Source organism: Amphiprion ocellaris, chromosome 2, assembly GCF_022539595.1.
Source record: "Amphiprion ocellaris isolate individual 3 ecotype Okinawa chromosome 2, ASM2253959v1, whole genome shotgun sequence".
In the NCBI taxonomy this organism is placed as follows: domain Eukaryota; kingdom Metazoa; phylum Chordata; class Actinopteri; family Pomacentridae; genus Amphiprion; species Amphiprion ocellaris.
The window spans coordinates 33,380,484-33,400,216 of record NC_072767.1 but is presented as its reverse complement, the minus strand read 5'-3'; the positions used below and the strand labels follow the sequence as shown (position 1 = coordinate 33,400,216).

The 19,733-nt window shown below is 38.3% G+C and overlaps 2 protein-coding genes across 4 annotated transcripts in view; both read left to right on the top strand.

Annotated features, from left to right (window-relative positions):
* Nucleotides 1-2,411, top strand: part of herc2 (HECT and RLD domain containing E3 ubiquitin protein ligase 2) — a 53,431-nt gene extending 51,020 nt beyond the window's left edge. For all 3 annotated transcript variants that reach the window (XM_023267046.2, XM_023267045.2, XM_023267044.3), the window contains exons 88-91: nucleotides 158-348; nucleotides 426-531; nucleotides 619-831; nucleotides 1,480-2,411. In XM_023267046.2, coding sequence (XP_023122814.1) covers nucleotides 158-348; nucleotides 426-531; nucleotides 619-831; nucleotides 1,480-1,752 — 783 coding nt within the window. In that variant the 3' untranslated portion in view covers nucleotides 1,753-2,411. The remainder of the gene's footprint in view (nucleotides 1-157; nucleotides 349-425; nucleotides 532-618; nucleotides 832-1,479) is intronic.
* Nucleotides 2,412-16,930: 14,519 nt separating this feature from the next.
* The window catches only part of oca2 (oculocutaneous albinism II), a 65,790-nt gene continuing 62,987 nt past the window's right edge, over nucleotides 16,931-19,733 (top strand). Inside the window, exon 1 of the mRNA XM_023267063.3 lies at nucleotides 16,931-17,199. The gene's annotated coding sequence lies outside the window, so the exon portion shown is untranslated. The remainder of the gene's footprint in view (nucleotides 17,200-19,733) is intronic.

The following is a 19,733-nucleotide window of genomic DNA, read 5'->3' as shown; positions in this document are numbered from 1 at the left end:
TAGGTCTGGTAGCTCACGGGAACTGTGTTGTGGGCATTAGTGCGCTTAAACACATGCTCTCATACACACAAATAATAATAAAATAGTTTATTAAGAGAAAAATCAATACAGCGCTTCTTTTTGAATATCTACCATTGATTTGCTGGGTTCTTCTCAGGTTGATAAGGATTTTATTCCCGGCTTGATGTACATCCGCGACAACGAGGCAACAGCTGAGGAGTTTGAGGCAATGACGCTTCCCTTCACGGTGCCCAACGCCAGCGGTCAGGACATCCAGCTCAGCTCCAAATACTCCCACATCACCCTGGAGAACCGAGCCGAATACGTCCGCCTGGCCATTAACTACAGGTGAGAAAACGTGCCGAGCGAACACTCGTATATTTGCAGTTGTGGTTTGTGTTTACACCTTCTTTGTCACCCTGCAGACTACACGAGTTTGATGAGCAGGTATCTGCAGTGCGTGAAGGAATGGCTCGAGTGGTTCCCGTCCCCCTCCTGTCGCTTTTCACCGGTTACGAGCTGGAAACGATGGTGAGCGAGAGCAGTTGTAGGTTGACAAATTGCCTCTGTCTTCCAGCTAGTGAGCAGATTTCACAACAGATTTTTCCTTCTCCTCAGGTGTGTGGAAGCCCAGACATCCCGCTCCACCTGCTGAAGTCAGTAGCCACCTATAAGGGGGTCGAGCCAACAGCACCGCTCATCCAGTGGTTCTGGGAAGTGATGGAGTCCTTCTCCAACACAGAGAGGTCTCTCTTCCTGAGGTTTGTCTGGGGTCGTACTCGCCTGCCACGAACCATCGCTGACTTCCGGGGACGGGATTTTGTTGTGCAGGTGAGAAGGTTAAATCTGACAAAGGTAACCCGTGGAACTTTTGAGCTCATTTGGATTTTTTTAATTGTCGGTCCTCCTTTGAATGGTGATGAGTGATGCAACACATGATTCTCTCTGTTTTTATAGTTTGTGGCTCCGATAAATGGTGTTATTTTGTCGATTTCTAAAAAAGAATTCTTTTCTTTTAAGATCTCAGTCTAGACATTAACAAACAGCCACTGAGTCATTCTTGTAACACATCTGAGTTGTGTTTTTCTCTCCATAATGATATTGTGGTAAAGCAGCAGCTCTAGTCACTGAGAGAATCTAAATAAAGCACCGTACCCGTCTAGTAATAGACCTACGCTAAGGTTGGTCTCATGCATCCTCTGTAATCCATCCTCGCTCTTCTGAGCAGAAATCTGAACCCTGAAACATCCTTCATGATGGTGAACCAGAGGACATGCAGACATTAAATAAAGCATCCCATTGTAGGCTTCACATTCCTCCTAATCGTAGTTATGAGAAATGTGTGACTAACAGGCCACAAAATGTGTTTTAATGACAAGCAGTGAAGTGTAAGCTGCCACCGGGTGCTTTTAAGTTCAAAGTTATTTGTTTTGTAGACTTTCATTGCTTTGATATGGACCTGATCTTGTTTGTCTCCAGGTGCTGGATAAGTACAACCCCCCTGACCACTTCCTGCCGGAGTCCTACACATGTTTCTTCCTGCTCAAGCTGCCCAGGTACTCGTGTAAGCAGGTGCTGGAAGAGAAACTAAAATATGCCATTCACTTCTGCAAGTCCATCGACACCGACGACTACGCCCGCATCGCCCTGTCCGGAGAGCCGGCGGCCGACGACAGCAGCGAGGACTCCGATAACGAGGACGCCGACTCCTTCGCTTCAGACTCCACCCAGGACTACCTAACTGGACACTGAGCCTTTTTCAAAGAAGAGCTGCCACAGACAGACTGCGTTTAAATCACCCGATGCACACGTTCATACAGGCATTCAGCGAAGACACAAACGTCTGCGGGGGTTGAAATGTGCAATGAGCTTTAAAAGCATTATAAGCTAAAGAGAGGAACAAACACAGGTTTGCTCTGATGTAGTTTCTTTAAAATAAAGTGGGGTGATCCGCTGCACATGTGATTGTTGTGTTACATGAGAATTATGTATATTATTACAGTTACAGAGTTAAAAAAAAAAAAGGCTCCAGCCTAGCACTGTGGTAGATTTCTCCTGGTTTGTGTGAATTACCTGTCCTTAGGTTGTATATAGAAAAACTTGTGTGACAAAACAGTAGTATGACTTTTTTTGTTTCTTGGTAATAGCCATGTTTCTTTATAAAAATAAACATTTTTAACTTAAAAAAAAAAAAAGAACAGTCAGTGTTTCTCACCCGGCTCACGTCAGTCAGAGCCCACGGAAGGGTCATTTTAAGATTCCTGTATTTACCCCCAACCCTCCACCATGTTTGTGCACTGTCTCCTGAAAGAATGTATATAATATGATTGTGCCATGTATTCACAGAAGGTCTCATTCCTGCATATTAAATGTTAATACATTTCTGTTAATAAATACAATGAAAAACAAAACACTTTAAAGTGTTTTTTTTTAAACGGATGCAGTAATTTGGTGCTGGAGTGATGCGTTTAGCTACAATTTAATGTATTTTACTAACTACTTGTCATGGGAAAGGCTTTTAGAATGAACAAATGCGAGACCACCTGATAGCGCAGTGCTTCCAGTGTATACAGTGAAGCACAAAATGATTCATTTCCATGCAAAATTTACATAAAATATAAATGTAAAGAGATTTTTATTTGACCAAGTGACAAAACATGTCAAGGCTTTATGCCAACAGATCGGTGGCAAAACTTTTATTTGTCACCAGAGCAGGTTCATATTGATTCTAAGTTTTTTGCATGTCTGTAGTGGGATTTTGCTCCATTTGCTTTTTGTATTGATCTGCAGGTCTTTGAGGTTGTAAGTCTTCCTTGCTGTCACGCTCTGGTCTTTGTGGTGATCCTGTGATTCTTCTTGGTCTCTACCATTCTTGGCAGCACAGGATCGCTTATTGCCACGACCCTCGAGACTTTTTACAGCTTGGAACTTCATTTTCTGGTTTTGCTTTACTCCGTGGCCACTGGGACTTGAAAACATTAAATAATAGCTTTTCCCCATCTTGTAGACAACCACAGTACACATCTCTCTCTCAGGGATGAACCCTAACAGCAAGCAAACTTACCTCTTTGGTTTTAGCCACGAATTGCAATTGACAAATAACTGAGTAGAGAGCTAATACATCATCTGTTCTCAGAATTTGGCGTATTAGAATACTGCAGAACAAGGTAGAAATGACCAGAACTGGTTGTAATGGTATAGGAGGTGCATTTCCTCATAAATTTGCAACATTTTTAGTATATGACTACCTTTGTACATGGTGTCTTTACTACGAAACATAGCAATAATTCAAATTTCCTCTCTAACACAACTCCTTGCCATCTTTTGTTGCCTGTTTATGTCAGAACAAACCTAGTGGTCAACTAATTTACACTATAAATCAACAACTGGGTTTTGGCATGAGTAGTTTATGGTTAAACTGCACCCTGTGAGCAGCAGATCTCCTGTTTGATCCCTGACCGGTCAGATCATGTGCTGCATGTTGTCCTTAAAGTCCCAGTCTCTCTTCACTGCTCCTTAAAAAGAAGCCCCAAAACAAAGCTTTAAAAAGAAAAAAACTACACACAAACTAATACCAACAGACATCAGGATGACATGTCATTTCCTGGATTTCTTTCTCTAGCTACAGAAATCTTTCTCAGACATCGAAGCCTGGATTGAGGTTATCGTTTAATGGGTTTGTAAAGAGTTTTTAAAGGCTGCTCTTCTCATGAAACCATTGTGCAGATTTTTTTTTAAACCAAACTAGGTCATTTTGTTTTCATCTCTCTTTTCATCAGGTGGGTGCTTTAGCTGGAAGTAAATCTGAATTACTTTTTGATTCCTTCAAGAATCTCTTTTAATATACGGCACAAAGGCTGCAGCAGGACGGTGGTGGAGCTTTACCTTGATGGTGGTCAACACGTCACCCTGCAGGCATTAAAGAAATCTCCACTAATTACATCTGTGATGTGTTTTTGTCAGCTGTTGCTTCGTCGTCGTGGGTTCCAGCACCTCCCTCACGTGCTGGGAAAAAGGTGATGTTATTTAGAGGATTGGGGGTCTGTAAAACTTTACTGTAGGTTCGTCATAATGTTTTAAGCCTTAGTAACCTCTTGTAAGTATCTCTCTGTGTGTGTGTGTGTGTGTGTGTGTGTGTGTGTGTGTGTCTTCTACGTCCTCTACCCCATAAAATCATGCATGTGGAGTCACAAGAGGGAGGGGAAAAAAAGCCCTCTGTTTTGTGAAGGCTTGATTTGGCTTAAAAATCATTCGCATTCTTTGTAGACTTAGTGCTTTTTTTTCAGTAATAACCACAAAGTGCATTACTGCTGGTGGGAGTCAGGTGCTTTAACAGAGACCAGGCTGAAGGCAGGGAGAGGAATGAACAACCGCCTTCATGTTTTTTGGTGTTGCATAAACTAGTCAGCAGCCACACAGGAGACTTAGCAGTGGATGTCTTCATTTTCCCTCCCATGTTAGGAACAATTCTGTATTTTAGTGTTTACATGTAGATTTCTACTACTCATTTTAGCAATAAATCATGTTTATAAGTTTTTTCAATTTGTTTACTGACTTTTTACTCCCCTAAAAGTGCTTTTTAGAGCTGGTTTTGGTTATTTGACATTGCGTTTCTGCCTCACTTGGAAGAAAAAAAGAGTAATGACCGGGCCTAAATGGACACTGAGCAGCAACATAAACGCAGCATGGAAGTGGTCCTTCCCTGACTTCTTGCCCAAAGTTTTCGAACTGTTGAACTGGTGAAAAATTCTCAACCACTGAGTTAGTATACAGTCAGGTGTGACATTAAAAGACAATAATCAGACAGTGGGACCAGTACTCAGATGCTCCTTTGACTACATAAGTAAACCTTTAACCCTCCTGTTGTCTTCATTTACAGGCACCAAAAAAATATTGTTTCCTTGTCTGAAAAAAATCCAAAAATTCAGCAAAAAAAAATCCCCAAATTTCTGAAAATTTGCAAACCTTGAGGAAGAAAATTCCAATAATTCCTTAAAAATTTTCCTTAAAAGTTTTATTTTAAAAACGTCCACCAAATTTGGCAAGAAAATTCTTGTAAATGTTTTCAAAAAATGAGTAAAAATCTTCCCCAAAAAATCCTAAAAATATCTGAAGTGATTACATATATATCAGTAAAACTTTTAATAATTTCTTTAAGAACATTTGCAAAAAAATCAACCAAAATCCAGGGAAATTCGCTGGATTTTGGTTGAATTTTTTTTTATGTTCTTAAGAAACGTTTTTTCTTTTTTTCCACCAAAAAATGTTCAAAGATTTCCCCAAAATGTTGAAAATGTGGACATCAGAAGTTTCACAGTGAAAATGTATTTTTTTCCCACATTTTCAAGCTTTAAAACGGGTCAATTTTGACCCGCAGGACGACACGAGGGTTAATCAAATATTACAGGCTGCATTTATATTTTTGTTCCGTGTACATACAGTACAGTAAGGTTTTAAGACCGACTTGAAACAAACGTTTCCTTTATAGATTCACTGCTTTCCAGGAAGTAACGTGTCAGTTTCTAGGCACATTTTACAATCAGCAGGAAAAATAAGGAGACTTGTGAAGCTGCTGCTTGTAGTGGAGATTCTCTATAATAAAGTGAATTCCCAAGAAACAAATGCCTTTAAGAGTTGTAATATCAGCTGATCATATGCATACAAAGCCACACTTTCACAAGACAAGAGCAACGGTATGAAGTCACTCTTTATCTTACGGGTTAGTTTTACTCTCGTGCTCCTTGTGCAGCTCAGTCTCGGGTAAAAAAAAAACAGCTTTGTTCACATATGAGGCACCTTGTCACTCCTCAGAGGGATTCATGTGGACCTTTCTTACTTTCATCCTCCCTGAATCTGGGCTCTGATTTACATCCACAAGGGAAACAAGATGAGGTCTCCTGAGCAGCTCCTCAGCACTAACAACAGTGGACGAAAAGCAAGCTTTCACATGAGAGACTACAGTTAACATACTAAATATGCAAAGGGACAGCAAACTTTCTGTCTGCTCTGGCTGCAACTAATAAATATTTCTAATTAATCTGACAGTTGCTTGGTTGATAAAATGTCACAAAAAGGTGAAAATGTGTTTCCCAGTCTCTGGATGGTGCCAAAATATCCAGTTTTCTCTAACAGAAACCAGAAAATATTCACATTTAAGAAGCTGAAATCTGTTTTTTTTTCTTAAAAATATTGCATTAACTGATAAATGGATTATCATAATAGTTAACAACTAATCAATTAACTGATTAACTGCTTCAGATCTAGTGTGAGCACTAATACTGATATAGTAAACCAGTAAAATACAGTGTTTCCATCATGTTTATCTTCTTAAAAAACAAGTTCTATTTGATATTGATTTGCTTGTTTACCATGTAAACTTTAACTGAAATTCTATATATTCCCAGTGACATTATATATACATTATAATGCATTGTAATTGTTATCGTATATGTAAATATCCTTCATTAACCACACACACAAAAACATATAATAATAATAATGCACACGTATACAAAAATGAGGCTTGAAAATAAATTTCAATTATGGAAAATTACAGTATTTCATGAGATGGTTGTTTTCCATTATTTTACAATGTTTTTGATGCCCCAGCTGCCAGAACATCAGCCTTTCTCAGTCTTTTTCTACAGTGTAGTATGTAGCTAATATACAGACAAGATGCAGAATTCTGCCTGTTATTTACTATTTAATCCTCTGAATGTAGATGGTACATATATGGAGATAAATGCATTAAAACTGCAGTGAGATGTTATATTTTTAACATGCAACTGTTTTTTTCCCTTTATTGCAGCACAATAGCAACAAACATTAACAGAATTATCATTTAGTACAACAATCAAGCAAAAAAATAGATGCTCATTGTGTTTTGAGAATGGGGTGCAGCTTTACACAAGACATCATGTTAAGCCGTTCAACATGTCAACAGAGAGGTTTCAGGCCACTGTGTGGGATCACGCGGGTGGAGGATGCTGCTGGGCTGGGACGGTTCAGACAGATAGGCTCAGAGCTGCAGCTCAGAGTGTCTGCAGCGGCATGTGACTGCATGTGGGAGGAAGATAAAAGAGCTGACGGCCTGCAACCTCCAACAAGCTTTCCCTTGTCTTTATATCCGAGTTTCTATCTGTGTGTATCTAAGGAGAGACATTGCAGGTAAAGCGCTTAACTAACAGATATCACCAGGGAACTTTCCCAGCTCATTCACTATAATAGTACAATGATTTCTGATAAGACAAGGTTTCTGAATTTTCCAGTTAATAATTAAATACGACAAAAATGCCCCAGTTTGCATCAATTTCCAGAACATAAATTTGAATATTGGGATAAAGGATGGCCCAAAATTCTTGTTTTGACATATTAGTGAAACATTTTCATGTAAGACATTTTGAATATCTCTTTTTTATCACTCCATGAATCAGAAAATACTGCCAACCATTTTTGTCATGTTTTTAGGACAAAAATTTTTATAAATCCGAGTGATATATGAACAAATCACTCTATATTTACCTTTTAAAAATAGATAGAAATAAAACTGGAAGGTCTGATGTATGCAAGTGCTACTGAAGTTGAAAAACAACCATTAAAGACATGTATTATATTAGAAATATGCACCTAAAAGTGTATTTTGTTTTCTTATCATTAGTCTAAAAAAAGACATGTTTTGGAAGCAATAACTCACAAGATCACAGGATTGGCAAATTAATGAAAAGAAGATCTTTGCTATTTCACTTAAAACCACTACAACTGGCAAATATCACCTGTAGCCTAATCTTTTCCTTTTTTAAACTAAATTGGCAAAGCACATTTTGTACTGGTTAGTGTATGCAAAGTGCTTTAAAGATATGTTGGAATGCAAACAGTAACATTTGAGATTAATGGACAAAAGAAACACAAAGAGGTGAAAAAGTAAAACTAGTCAAAAAGGATTTTTCAAACAGAACAAATGAAATGGAACTTGAGAGCAGTCTAACCAGCTGAATCAAGAAGTGCACATTCGTCTCTTCTATGAAAGTCTGGAGTGGATCAGTCGCAAGTGCAGCATAACTTACATGCTTAAAGTGGTCAAACACACACAGGCCAGTGAACCATGTGTCACTAGTAATAATCTGTGGAAAGGCAGTGCATGAGAAAGAGAGGCGGGATGAGGAGACAGACTACTAACCCATTCCTTACTATATCTAAGGTCTACTCCAGATGCATTTAGGCAGGCAGACATCGTTCAAAGCATCTGAGAGTTGATTTAAAATTGGCAACTTTAGCCATTAGTTAAAAACATTATTTTTTGAAGGATTAACACCCAACAAGAAATAAATTGTGTCCAAAACCAGACTTGTCCAGCTGGAGTATCTGAATGGTCTTGAAAACTTTTTCTTGCCTGCTCTAGACAACAATGTTAGTAGGAATATCAATTTTAGCAGAAATCTAAAATAGCAAATTAACTATTTCCTCCTAAAGTATGGTTAATCCATGCATCAGTTTTCAGCTTATGAGACATTTATACTGTAGGACCTTTAGATTGGCACATTTTGGAGTTCTTTTACGTCTCTTTAGGGCCTTTTTGTTCCACCTGTAGACTATTAACTCAGTTCTGTGACTTTCAAACAAAAGGTTTACAACGGTGGACTAAAGACCCGGAGGTCAGCTGGCCCCTGAGCCTGTTCACTAATCAATACATGGGTTCATGTCCATGCTAATCATGGAACAGACAAAGGTCCATTGTACTTCTAGACACTCGCTGCTCATACGTATACTTGGGAATGTGCAGTTGGTTTAATTAATTCACGTGATTCAGTAATTGTTACAAACTGTGACAGAAGTATTAAATAGCATTGTAAATATCATAAAATTTTATATTTTGGACTCTACAGAAAAGTTTCCTCGGGCTGAGTATCGCTCTGAAAAAAATTGTATATTTATTATTATTATTATTACATTCTGCAGTCTTTAACACTCTGAACCATATAACTCACCAGTGAGTTTAAAAGGTGTGGCATATTGTAAAAAAAGCCAAAATTATGCAATTTATCAGCCAGGAAACGGTAAAAATGTAAAATAATCATTAGATTTTCTACTTTCCAGTGTTCATTGAACTTTTTGATGTGCAGCTTTAATTGGAAAAATGAACCAAGTATAAGCAATATAAAAATAACTGCGATACTTCATCCAAATTACTTTAATCTACATGTTTGTTTAAAAAAAAGCCAGGTCTTATAAAAAAAAAAAGAAAGCAAATGCAAAGTGCACTCTCTGATGCAACCAAGAAACCACAAGTGACTCATGAGTGAAACAATTCTGTAAAAAAAATAAAATCTATTTGGCCGAACTGAATGCCGCATTTACAGAGTAGACAGGAGAAAAGTATGAGATTGAGAGCAAAATATAATATCTTTGATCAATAAAATGAATGCAGCATGGCTCAGAAACAACATACAAAGAAGCTAGTTGTCAGCAAGATACAGTCAGCATGGTGAAACATCTTTCTAGAGTTGATGTGTTGAGTAGTGTGAAAAATGTCTAATTCAAAGACATTGTAAAAATATTAGTACAATATCTATAATACTATGAAGAGTCACTATTTTTGTAGTATTGACAACATCTATATGTTCTTGTAAAAATGTTGTCCATGTTTATTCGTTTTCTTTTTCAAATTTTGTGAATAATCGCAGAAATTCAACTTAAAAGTTCTCGTTTGTGTGATTTATGGCATTATGGCTTGCTGTACTGCCAAGAAGACATTTTTTAGTTCTGTCTGCTTCTATCCATGGATGGGCTGTTTCCAGAGAGGTGTAAAACTTTATACTGCACTGACAATTAGACCACAATGTGTCAAAATGTGATTGGAAAAATACAGCTGAAACTGCTTGTGGTTCAGAGGGTTAAGTGACTCCACCAACAAGTTCAGTCTGACTCTTTTCACCCAAAGAGCAGCTGACTTTCATACACAGGAATTGGGCAGGTTTTTACAGCCCTGAAGACCCACAAGATCACGGGTGGACATCCTTCAGCCTCACGGTGGCAAATTAAAAACTCAGGCAGCATCCACCACATTTACTGGGAGGCTTGATGTGATGACTGGTGGTTTGTAGCTGCACTGTGTTGAGAACAGGCAGGTCAGCTGATGGTGGATTGGAAATATTCAGTGGGATATGACCGTATCAGTCAGACACCGTATCTTTGAAGTCCTCCTTTGAAACTGTTTGGTAAACGGTAAAGAGGTGATCAGATGATTCCATCACAGGCCAACTCACAATTAAAACACCTATTGCTGCCAGCAGTTTCTCATCGAATGCCGAATCCAGCTGCTTTGCAAGGTCACCAAATTCAATCATGTCTCCCAAAAAAGAAAAAAAAAAACAGCCTACTGAGAAAATCTGAGTCCTTCTCAGACAATTGAACATGTTAAACCCTTTAAACTTCCCAAAATGTACTTTCTTTTTAGATGCAGGAATCGTTCTTACAAGTAGTTCATCATTTGCAAAGCTATAACTTCTACTAAAGGACTGGTGGACTAAATTATCTTTAATATATGCTGACCTGGAAGATTTGACTTGGACGCTACATGCAAACCCCTGTTTGAATTTGAAACAGTCCAGATCTAACAGAGGGTTAACCACTTGTTCAATCAGGTTTTGTAAAAAAAGATCAGTAGCATCAGCTTCACAAGAGCACCATAACTTTAGGAGCTCTCCTCTGAGCCATTGAGGCGATCAGGCTCTTGATCCAAGAAGCCTTTCTTCTCGCCTCAGCTTGGCTATGAGCCACTTCTCCCAGAACCCTGATGAATTGCCAGTGGCAGTGCCATTGTTGCTCTCGGGATGGTTAGTTAGCTATCTGCTGAGCCACAGAAGTCACTGAATTGGCTGCACATGATCCTCTTGGTTCTACAGTACACGGAGAAAGAAGGGAAGTAAATATAGCTAAAGTCTCCGAAGCTGCATGCGGAGGCAACAGCTGATTCTCACCAGTCTGCACACGAGTGTAGTGATAAAGTGAAAGGAATGTCTGAGGCTTGAACTTTACTCCACCTAGTAGCTGCTCTGGAGTTTTCTGTTGACCTGCAGTTGTCAAGGATTTATTTTTTTAGATGTTGGTGCAAAAGCTGATTTAAAGAAGTAGTGACATTGTTTTCTCAACTGAAGCAAAATGCTCGACTCAGATTTCACGTCACTAAATGTGATTCATACTGTTATAAATTTCAAATACACAGTTGATCGTTCTCGGTTTCTATAAGGACCCAGATTGTGTGGTGTTTTTGTGTTTGCTCCAGAGTAAAAGAAACCTAAAGAGACCCTCAGGCTGAAATGTCTAAATTGCTGTGGAATGGATTGCCGTGGTGATTAATCCCTCTGATTTTTCCTGTGGTTTTAGGCAAAATGTCTCAGTGATTGTTGAATAACTTTCCATGAAATTGGGGAATCTAAATCCTTCACTGATGTAAAACCAATACCACAATGAGAAAATACTGAGTTAGAAAGTTCTGCTCGAGTAAAAGTGCAATTAGGATTATAAGAAAAATGCACTTAAAGTGTTTTAAAGTGAAGCTACTTGTTCCGCATTAAAATTGCCCATGACTTATAAAGGAAACTGATCAGCCACAACATTAAAATGACCTGCCTAATATTAATAATAACAGCTCGTGAGGACATGGACACAGGAACTTTTAGTGTACTGTGGTGTCTGGCACCAAGATGTTGACAGTAGAACTCTGGGTGCTCTGAGTTGCAGAGTAAGGCTTCTGTAAATCAGGTTTATTGTGGAAAGGCTCTTGGTCATGTTCCTCAAGCTCCTTCTGAGTACACTTGTGTGGGGTAAGGTACATTGTCCTGCTAAGGGAGACCAATGCTGTCTTGGAGGGCTGCATACTTGAACTGGAACAATGCTATTGTGGGTGCTACTAACATCCACATGAATGGCAGGACCCAAGGTTTCCCAGCACAACAGTGTATTGTAATAAGATAATTAGGGTTTTTCATATTCATTGTGACGTAATAGCTGATTAGTCTGGATTCTGTACTTACTACATGTTTCCTTTAAGTATAAATATTACATTTTGACAAAATGGAATAAAATATTTTAAAAACAAAACAAAAAAACGTTCGTAGGGTTGCTGGAATGGCTACAAATCAAAATGTACAAGTGACTGTAGCAAGCAATGGCACCTATTAGTTTACAATGGAGTCAAACTAAAGCCTTTAATTAAACCAAATGGAAGCCTAAATGCCATCTTTTCTGGCTGGACATTCCAGATATGAGAAGTTTTATTATTTATTATTGGTAGCATAATTTCACTACAACTTGTCATATGGCTGGATGGAGCAGAAGCAGTGACACTGGAAGCAGTGACTGAAGCTAACTCACACAGCATCACTGCTATGTTAGCTAACACGCTAAGTGCATCACACACATTTTACTTAATGCTGAAATTTTATTTAAGGGAGCGGTAAAATTGGAAACCATGAAAAAAACCCTTTTTTTGTATAGTTTATTTACTGAAACAGCTGGATTTCAGAATGCTGGATAAAGTTGGCACACCGACAAAAATGCCTTTTTCCACCCCCTGCTTTGACTGAGCTAACCTTCTGGAAGGGAAAATGTTTATTTTGCTGAAAAAAATGCTTGTAGATCAAAATTACTAAATTTATTAATATTAATATTAATATAAGCTGAACTTTGGTGCCTCGGAAACCTAAAAAATTATTTAATTAAAAATAATTTAGTTAATTTAAAAAAAAAAAAAAAAAAACAAAACTTAAAAAGTGACGTAAGCTTTGACCTTTGCTCCCAGTCATGTGACACCGTAACGCCCAAACGACGCTAATGTTGAGTGAGCGCTTCAGGTGAGGCCCTACTTTTCTTACAATAATAAGCCAAATCGGAATTATCAGTACGCGTGCGCGTTTATCCCTCAATAGCTTCCGGGTCAGAGTTCATCCCACACTACGTTATCAACAAAGCTCCACAAAGCAATACTATCGCAGTGGAACGACCTGCTATTTGTAGCTACTATAAAGTGTTTACACTGCTTAAAGCCTTTTTAAGGCAATATGCCAGGTCCCCATTGTTCAGTGCGGGACTGCCACAACGGTACCCGTGGGCTAAAGAAGTGGATGGAAGAGTTTTGCCCTATTCACGAGTGCAATAAAGGAACATCGCGCTGTATATGTGACCCGCCTTATTTACTCGTCACATTTCCTACTGAAAGAAAAGATCCAGAACGTCATCATCTAACTTCCTAAACTGAAATCTCACTTGTTTGGAGTGTCTCGAGACTCAGGTTGTGGCAATCTTTTATGAAGGGAAAGTGAGGCTTGAATATCAGTGGACCAAGTGCAATGAAATGTTGAAATTAAAGGAGACTTTGTTGACAAATAATGCAAAACAATCCTTCTCCTGAGACATTTCCGAGTGAAACAGAGAACTTTTTGAAGTACACACGTACATATGAAGGTGGTTATACCATGGGCAGTGGAGTAGTGAAGTATATCAAATTTCCAGTGAGTTGAATTTGCAAACTTCTGACGGTGCAATATTAGCCCAGCTGAGTTCAAGGAGTTCATGTTTGAAATTTAGATATTGTAATTTTCCCATAGTTTGAAGGCTTCACAATATGTAACGTCTCCTGTCAGAAACAAATTGTCAAATGAAGTGCCACTGTGCCATGTTGAAATTGTGTAATCATCATATAGCTACGCATCTTTTATAATCAAATTGATAGATGACAATAATAAGTACATTGTCTTGAACCATCACCAGTGCACCAACAGATGATTTCACACTGCAGACAGATATATGAGCGAGATATTGAAAGCTTAAGGCACAATATTATGATGAAGTAGTGTGTCCCAGTTGTATACATATTGTACTGTATGCATATTTAATTTATAAGGTCAGCTGTAGTACGTATTAATAATAAAAACTAAAAATATGACATCTGGAGCTCAGGGATTATGTTGACTGTGTTTTCAGGAACTGTGCCTCACTGAAAGAATGCAAAGTGCACCATCAACAAACCTCTTGTGATCAGATATTAAAACCCATAAAATTTAAGGTATTTGTGAACGGAAGGCTCCACACTGCCACCAATGTTCATTCACATTAATCCATTTTTTGTAATTACAAATCCACAATGATGTCTGATGATGACTACTGCCCTTTGTCACCCTGCGTCACACAACTTTGTTGGTATGAATCACTCAGCTTGTGCGTGTTTGAAATTACCAGCGCCCAGTAGTGAATAACATATTCATCCACAGCTCCTCAAGTCTGTAGTGAGACTAGTTAATGCCATTCGAAGCCCCCTGGCCTACTCTCCTCTCTTTTGTTGTTGTCCATGTGATTTCTCTAGTCTCTCTACTATATCTCACATCAGCGCACAAGACCAGTTTGCAGTCTGCCCCCCTGGACATCTTTTTCATCCCCTGATGTCACAGGCAAACCCTGAGTCCAGACCAGGTGACTCCAGTCGCTCAATGAGAAACATTGTCCTCACAGATTTCTGAGAATGAAGAAGGCAGATGCTGGAACTCCACACACTGTGAATTCTTAAGATTTTAGAGAAGAGTTTCTGGCAATAGTTTTTTCCACAGATTTTGCTCAGTTTGCTGGATAGATCGTTTTCATTGAAGGTAGGTTTTAATGGTGGGAGTTTCTAATTAGGTCCTGTTAGTGTGGTTCACTGACTTTTAATCATGGATGGTAGGATGTTAAAATCCTGATCTGCTCAGTTGTGTTGGGTCAAAGGCAAATGCAGTAAGAGATTAAAGCTACACTCCCTGATTTTGCTATAGCGCCCTTCAAATCCCCAAATTTTATATAGAGAATCATTGTTTTTGAAAATGTGACAGTTTCAGTTGTGCATGTTCAGAAAAAACCCTAAAGAACAAACAAGAAAATTGTATTTATTTTTTCAGATTTAATAACTCTGCACAACTATTTTTGCTATAACTCACAATAACTTTTGCATTCCCTTGCAAATAGTAACAGGTGCACATATTCATAGCACCAGAGTCTATTGCAGGAGCTAAATTCCAAAGAAAAAACATATTTCCAGTCAGAGCTTCACCATCAGAGTGTTCCCCTGGACAAACAATGTGTTTTAACTGGAATGGCCCAGCACAACAACTGCTCATTTGGATCAGAAGGAATGTAAAGCAGATTGCAAGGAAATGCAAACGTCTTGTGAAGTAAAGCACATCCAAAAATTCCAGCAGTGACCCTTGCGTGGCTCTGTAGTGTCCTCAGCTGCTATTCTGTGAAATATAAAACATATTGGTGCTGAAACATCAACATAAATATAGGTCAGTCTGGATAACTTTCAGTCTTTTTTGGCCTCTGGGTTTTGGGTTTGAACCTTAACTCTCTAAGCTGATTACAAATGGATGTCATTTGATGTGTAGCTAATCAGTAACCAAAAGGATCAAAATTCCTTTTTTTGACAGTGATTTTAATTAGGCAGTGTCTTTACCTAAACTTCTGACCCTCTGACCTTTTTCTTGCTTTACCAGGTTTGCTTTCACCTCTCCCACAAGCAGTCTCACACCACTCTTTGCTTTGAATTTGCACAAACACTGAAAATCATTTACATATTTTTGGTGGAATTTGAAAACAGTTTCTGGAGCTTTTTTCCTTCAGAAACAAATGCAACATATTTGCAATTTCAGGAAGAAATAAAAAACTTACTGATCAATCCATAAAAGAAAGAGCCTTTCAATGATGCCTCTGCTTTATGGAGAATGATCAATTCACCAGTCTTTATTTTATGCATTATGTAAAATAGGGATAAATAGCACAGATACATTGAAAAGATTTTGAACTTGTAGTCTTGGGGTTTAAGTTTTGTTTGAACCCTCTCTGTCTCTGACCTGTCTGGCTTTTCTACACCTTCAATCTGTGGCATTGTCTCGCCCTGTTATAGCAAGTTAGACTCAGGAGTTTACATATATGACAGCTCTCCCTCTCAGAACAACTGAAATGTTGGTAGGGCTCAGAATAAGAGCGTTTTGAATTATCAGGATGTGTTGATTGTTGAAAATCACCGGTTTCACTTCTATTTGGCACTAATCTCACAGAACAATTTTCCATTGATTGGACCTCAAAACGGTGCATAGCCTTTGTGACTAAAATTGACTTGAAGCTGGTTCAGAAATAGTTAGTAGGTGAAATAGATCACACCTAGTCATTGTTTCACTGCCATTTTAATGCCTGTATGTGTAACCCTTTTCACCTCAAGCAGTTGCTCCTGTCACTTTTTAACCCACTGTCGGCTCATTTTCACTGCAATAAGGTGGGTTAAGGTTAGCTTTCATTTAGCCCACAATCTTTCCACCTAACAATAGCCTACTTTTAGACCAATCAGTTATTTTTTTTATATTAATATGTTGTTTGACTCTGGACCTGTACTCGTTTTGATTTAAAAAAAGGAATAACGAGGAATAATGTTTGGGTTATATCTAGTCTTAACATAGCTGTGCCATAGAGAAATGGCAATTCAAATTATTTTTACTTAATTTCAGCAGATGGAGTTGTGAAATGTATTTCTTTTTTTTTTTTTTTTACAGATGCTCATGTTATATATAAGTTATATGAGAAAGAAAGTAGTTGGCTGAAAAGTAGTCTTTAACAGGAGATATTCAGGGCTTTTTGAAAGTTGAAACACTGAAATTGGGTCTATTGCTCAGTGGGTTGTGTTTATTTAGTTCAAAAATCTATCTTCAAATATTTCTTTCAGTGGTGGATTTGGAGCACAAGGGTTTAATGGTGATAGGGGAGGCAGCTTATAATCCTGAGGAGTTTGGTTGTAGAGGGAAAAAAAAAAAGTGAATGGGAAAGTTTTCTGTGAAGCTGCTATTAGTGGAGGGCGAACTGTGCCACTCCTCCATCCTCCACCTCCATCCTCCCCTTTCAGACCCTCCAGGCTGCTCAGGAACATCTCCCTCCTTCACTGGGGAGAGCACAGGAGAGGAGAAGAAACACCTCGGCCTCTCTCGTCTTCAACCACGTCACTGTGCTCAAATATACCAACAAACAGACACCATCCCAGCATCAGTAAGAACATCAAACTCCCATTTTTTTTTGAGGATTATTGGCGAGAATCACGTGTGATTTTGCTGTTGGGTTTTCATCATTCAGCATCACATCACTATCATCATCACTGTCCTTGTCTATCTTCATTCTTCATTTGTCTCGGTAAGTTTGACATCCTTCAGTCTGTCTCACTGCAATAGAAGCTGGAATTTCAGGCCTAAATTTGCTTCAGTTACTTTAGTGTATTACAATAGAGGTCTTTGTTTCAAGGGTTTTAAGCATTATGTGCTAATACTGCAAGAAAATCCCTTCATTCATTCCATTAATTTGTAAATGAATTTCTGCTGTGTGGATACAAAACTATATTTTATATTGCAATGCATAAACAGTGCCGGATAGTGAATGTTTTTTCAAGTACAAGCGGCAAACACATACAATCCTTCTGTTTGCTTTGTGCATTGCAGTCAGTGTCATTAATCTCATTTAAGTGTGATTAGTTTGAATCTTTAGTTTTTATTTGCTGTGAACCAGGGTGAAAAATTGAAGTGCAGAAAAGTGGATTTCTGTGTTTTTAAGTACAACTTCATACTTCAAGTCTGCTATAGTTATTATATTTGTATTTCCAAAGGAAATAATTATGTGTAATGTATAAAACGGTCTCTCAGAGTGATGTGTCTTTCCCTGGAAATATTGCCGTTTAATGGATCTTTTCTTTGAGCCCATGCCGCCTTTTGACAGACCTGTAGTCTTACTCCTCAAAGAAGTATTATCACAGAGAGCTTTCACGTGAGCAGTAATCCAATCAAATTCATGCAGCCTTTGTGTTGACGAAGACGCCATGTCTGCTGTTACTGACTTCATCCACTGACCTCATGCTGTGACTTATGGGCGCTGTGAATCACTCAGCTGTAATGAAGCAGGTTGGCTTCCCTCTATGGTACTGTAGCTTGACTAAGGGGGAATATGCATTAAAACGTCTGTCAGATCTGATAGCTTACATATACAGTATAGTGTAGAGCTGCAGAACATTGTTTCACTGTGTATGCTGTGGTTGATCTTGGCTGTACAGCAGAGCTCATTGTTTTGTTTCCTCAGGGAAAGTTAGAGGTTAATGACTTCCGCTCCTCACTAAATCAACAGTGTATAGGCTGTGATGTATTACTTATTGCAAGATTTCAATCTGGTGATAAGACAACTGATAAAATTCTAAAATTTAAATGCCTTTTTTGATGTAGGTGAAGCGGGCAGAAACATTAAAAAATATGTTAGTAGACTTCACAATTTAGAAATTTAATTTAACTGCTATAACTTTAAAGTTTTGTGTCCACTAAAGCATTTTTTTGCCAGTTGTTCATGCTTGAGAGTGCCTGCAGAGATGCTGTGGTTGCTATGATACAGAATATCTGCGAAAGTAATTGCGAGTACCGATCAACTGACTATCTCAGCTGACTAGTGCCTGCATGACTGACCCCAGTAGTGACCGAAATGTTCCTCCAAGCATCAGTTTTCATCTCAATTGTCTGAACTGCGAGCAGTTTCTGGTCAGTTTTTTTTTTAGGTTTGTTTTTTGCTCCTCTCACATTTTTACTCACCGTGAGCCCATTTTTTCACTGCAATGTAAAGTCATGCTCTCTCTGTAGAGACAACACAGGAGTAGAGAGAACTTAACAATGTCTTTTGTGCAGTGTGACACAGTTTTAATGGCATGAACCATAAAACAGATCAAACAAAAGTTCAATTTCTTTTATCATTTATTTTACAGAAATTTTAAAAGCCTGGCATCAGCATGTACAGCATTTTTTTCCAAGTAACTACAGGTGTTACCAATACTAGAGAAACTGTGGACTACACATAGTATAGATATTTAACTACATACTATTTTGCAGCCTTTACAAGTGAGCCACTTTTCACACTACTTTGCACATCAACTCCAAAATGGTATTTCACCATGCTGAATGTATCTTCCAACAACTCACTGACACCTTGCTCCTCTCCATACTGTTTTTAAGCCATAAAAAAGTTTTATGTTGCTTTCATGGCTTCTTTAATTTGTTTCCATACTGGTCTTGTCTCTGGTCTGTGTAAACACATCCTGCAGTTCGATTATATAGTCACAGAATTTTTGTCACATGACTCTTGGTTGCAGCTAAGTCACTCATGGCTTCTCGGTTGCACCAAGGAGTGCAAATTTTTAAGATTTTTTTTTCCAGAAGCTGGTGCAAACAGTTTTCATTTGGCAATCTTTTAAATGAAAATTGTACAATTAAGGGAATTGCGGTGAAATATCACAAATTCAACGTGAATTTTAGTTAATTTTTCCAACAGAGCTGCATACGAGCTCAAAATCCGAGTCTTTCTGTTTTAGTCCATGTTCTATGATACAGATGTACATATTCAGAGACCAGCAGTATTAACATTAATGTTCAGTCAATCTTGAGCACTTGTACAAGTAGAATGTGATGCCTGAGTAAAAAGTGACAGTAATGCACGCAGAAATTTACCCAAAGTTTAGCATTTTTCAGCTCTTGGTGATCAGAAAAATAGCAACTCACCACCTCATCATGCTTTTTATAGCATCATTTAATATGCAGTGCTGCCAAAAAATATGCTTTGATGGACACAGTCCCCAAAGCTGCCATTTAGTAGTAAATATTTTCAAGGTATATCATGTAAAGAAGCTTCTGTGACCCTACAGT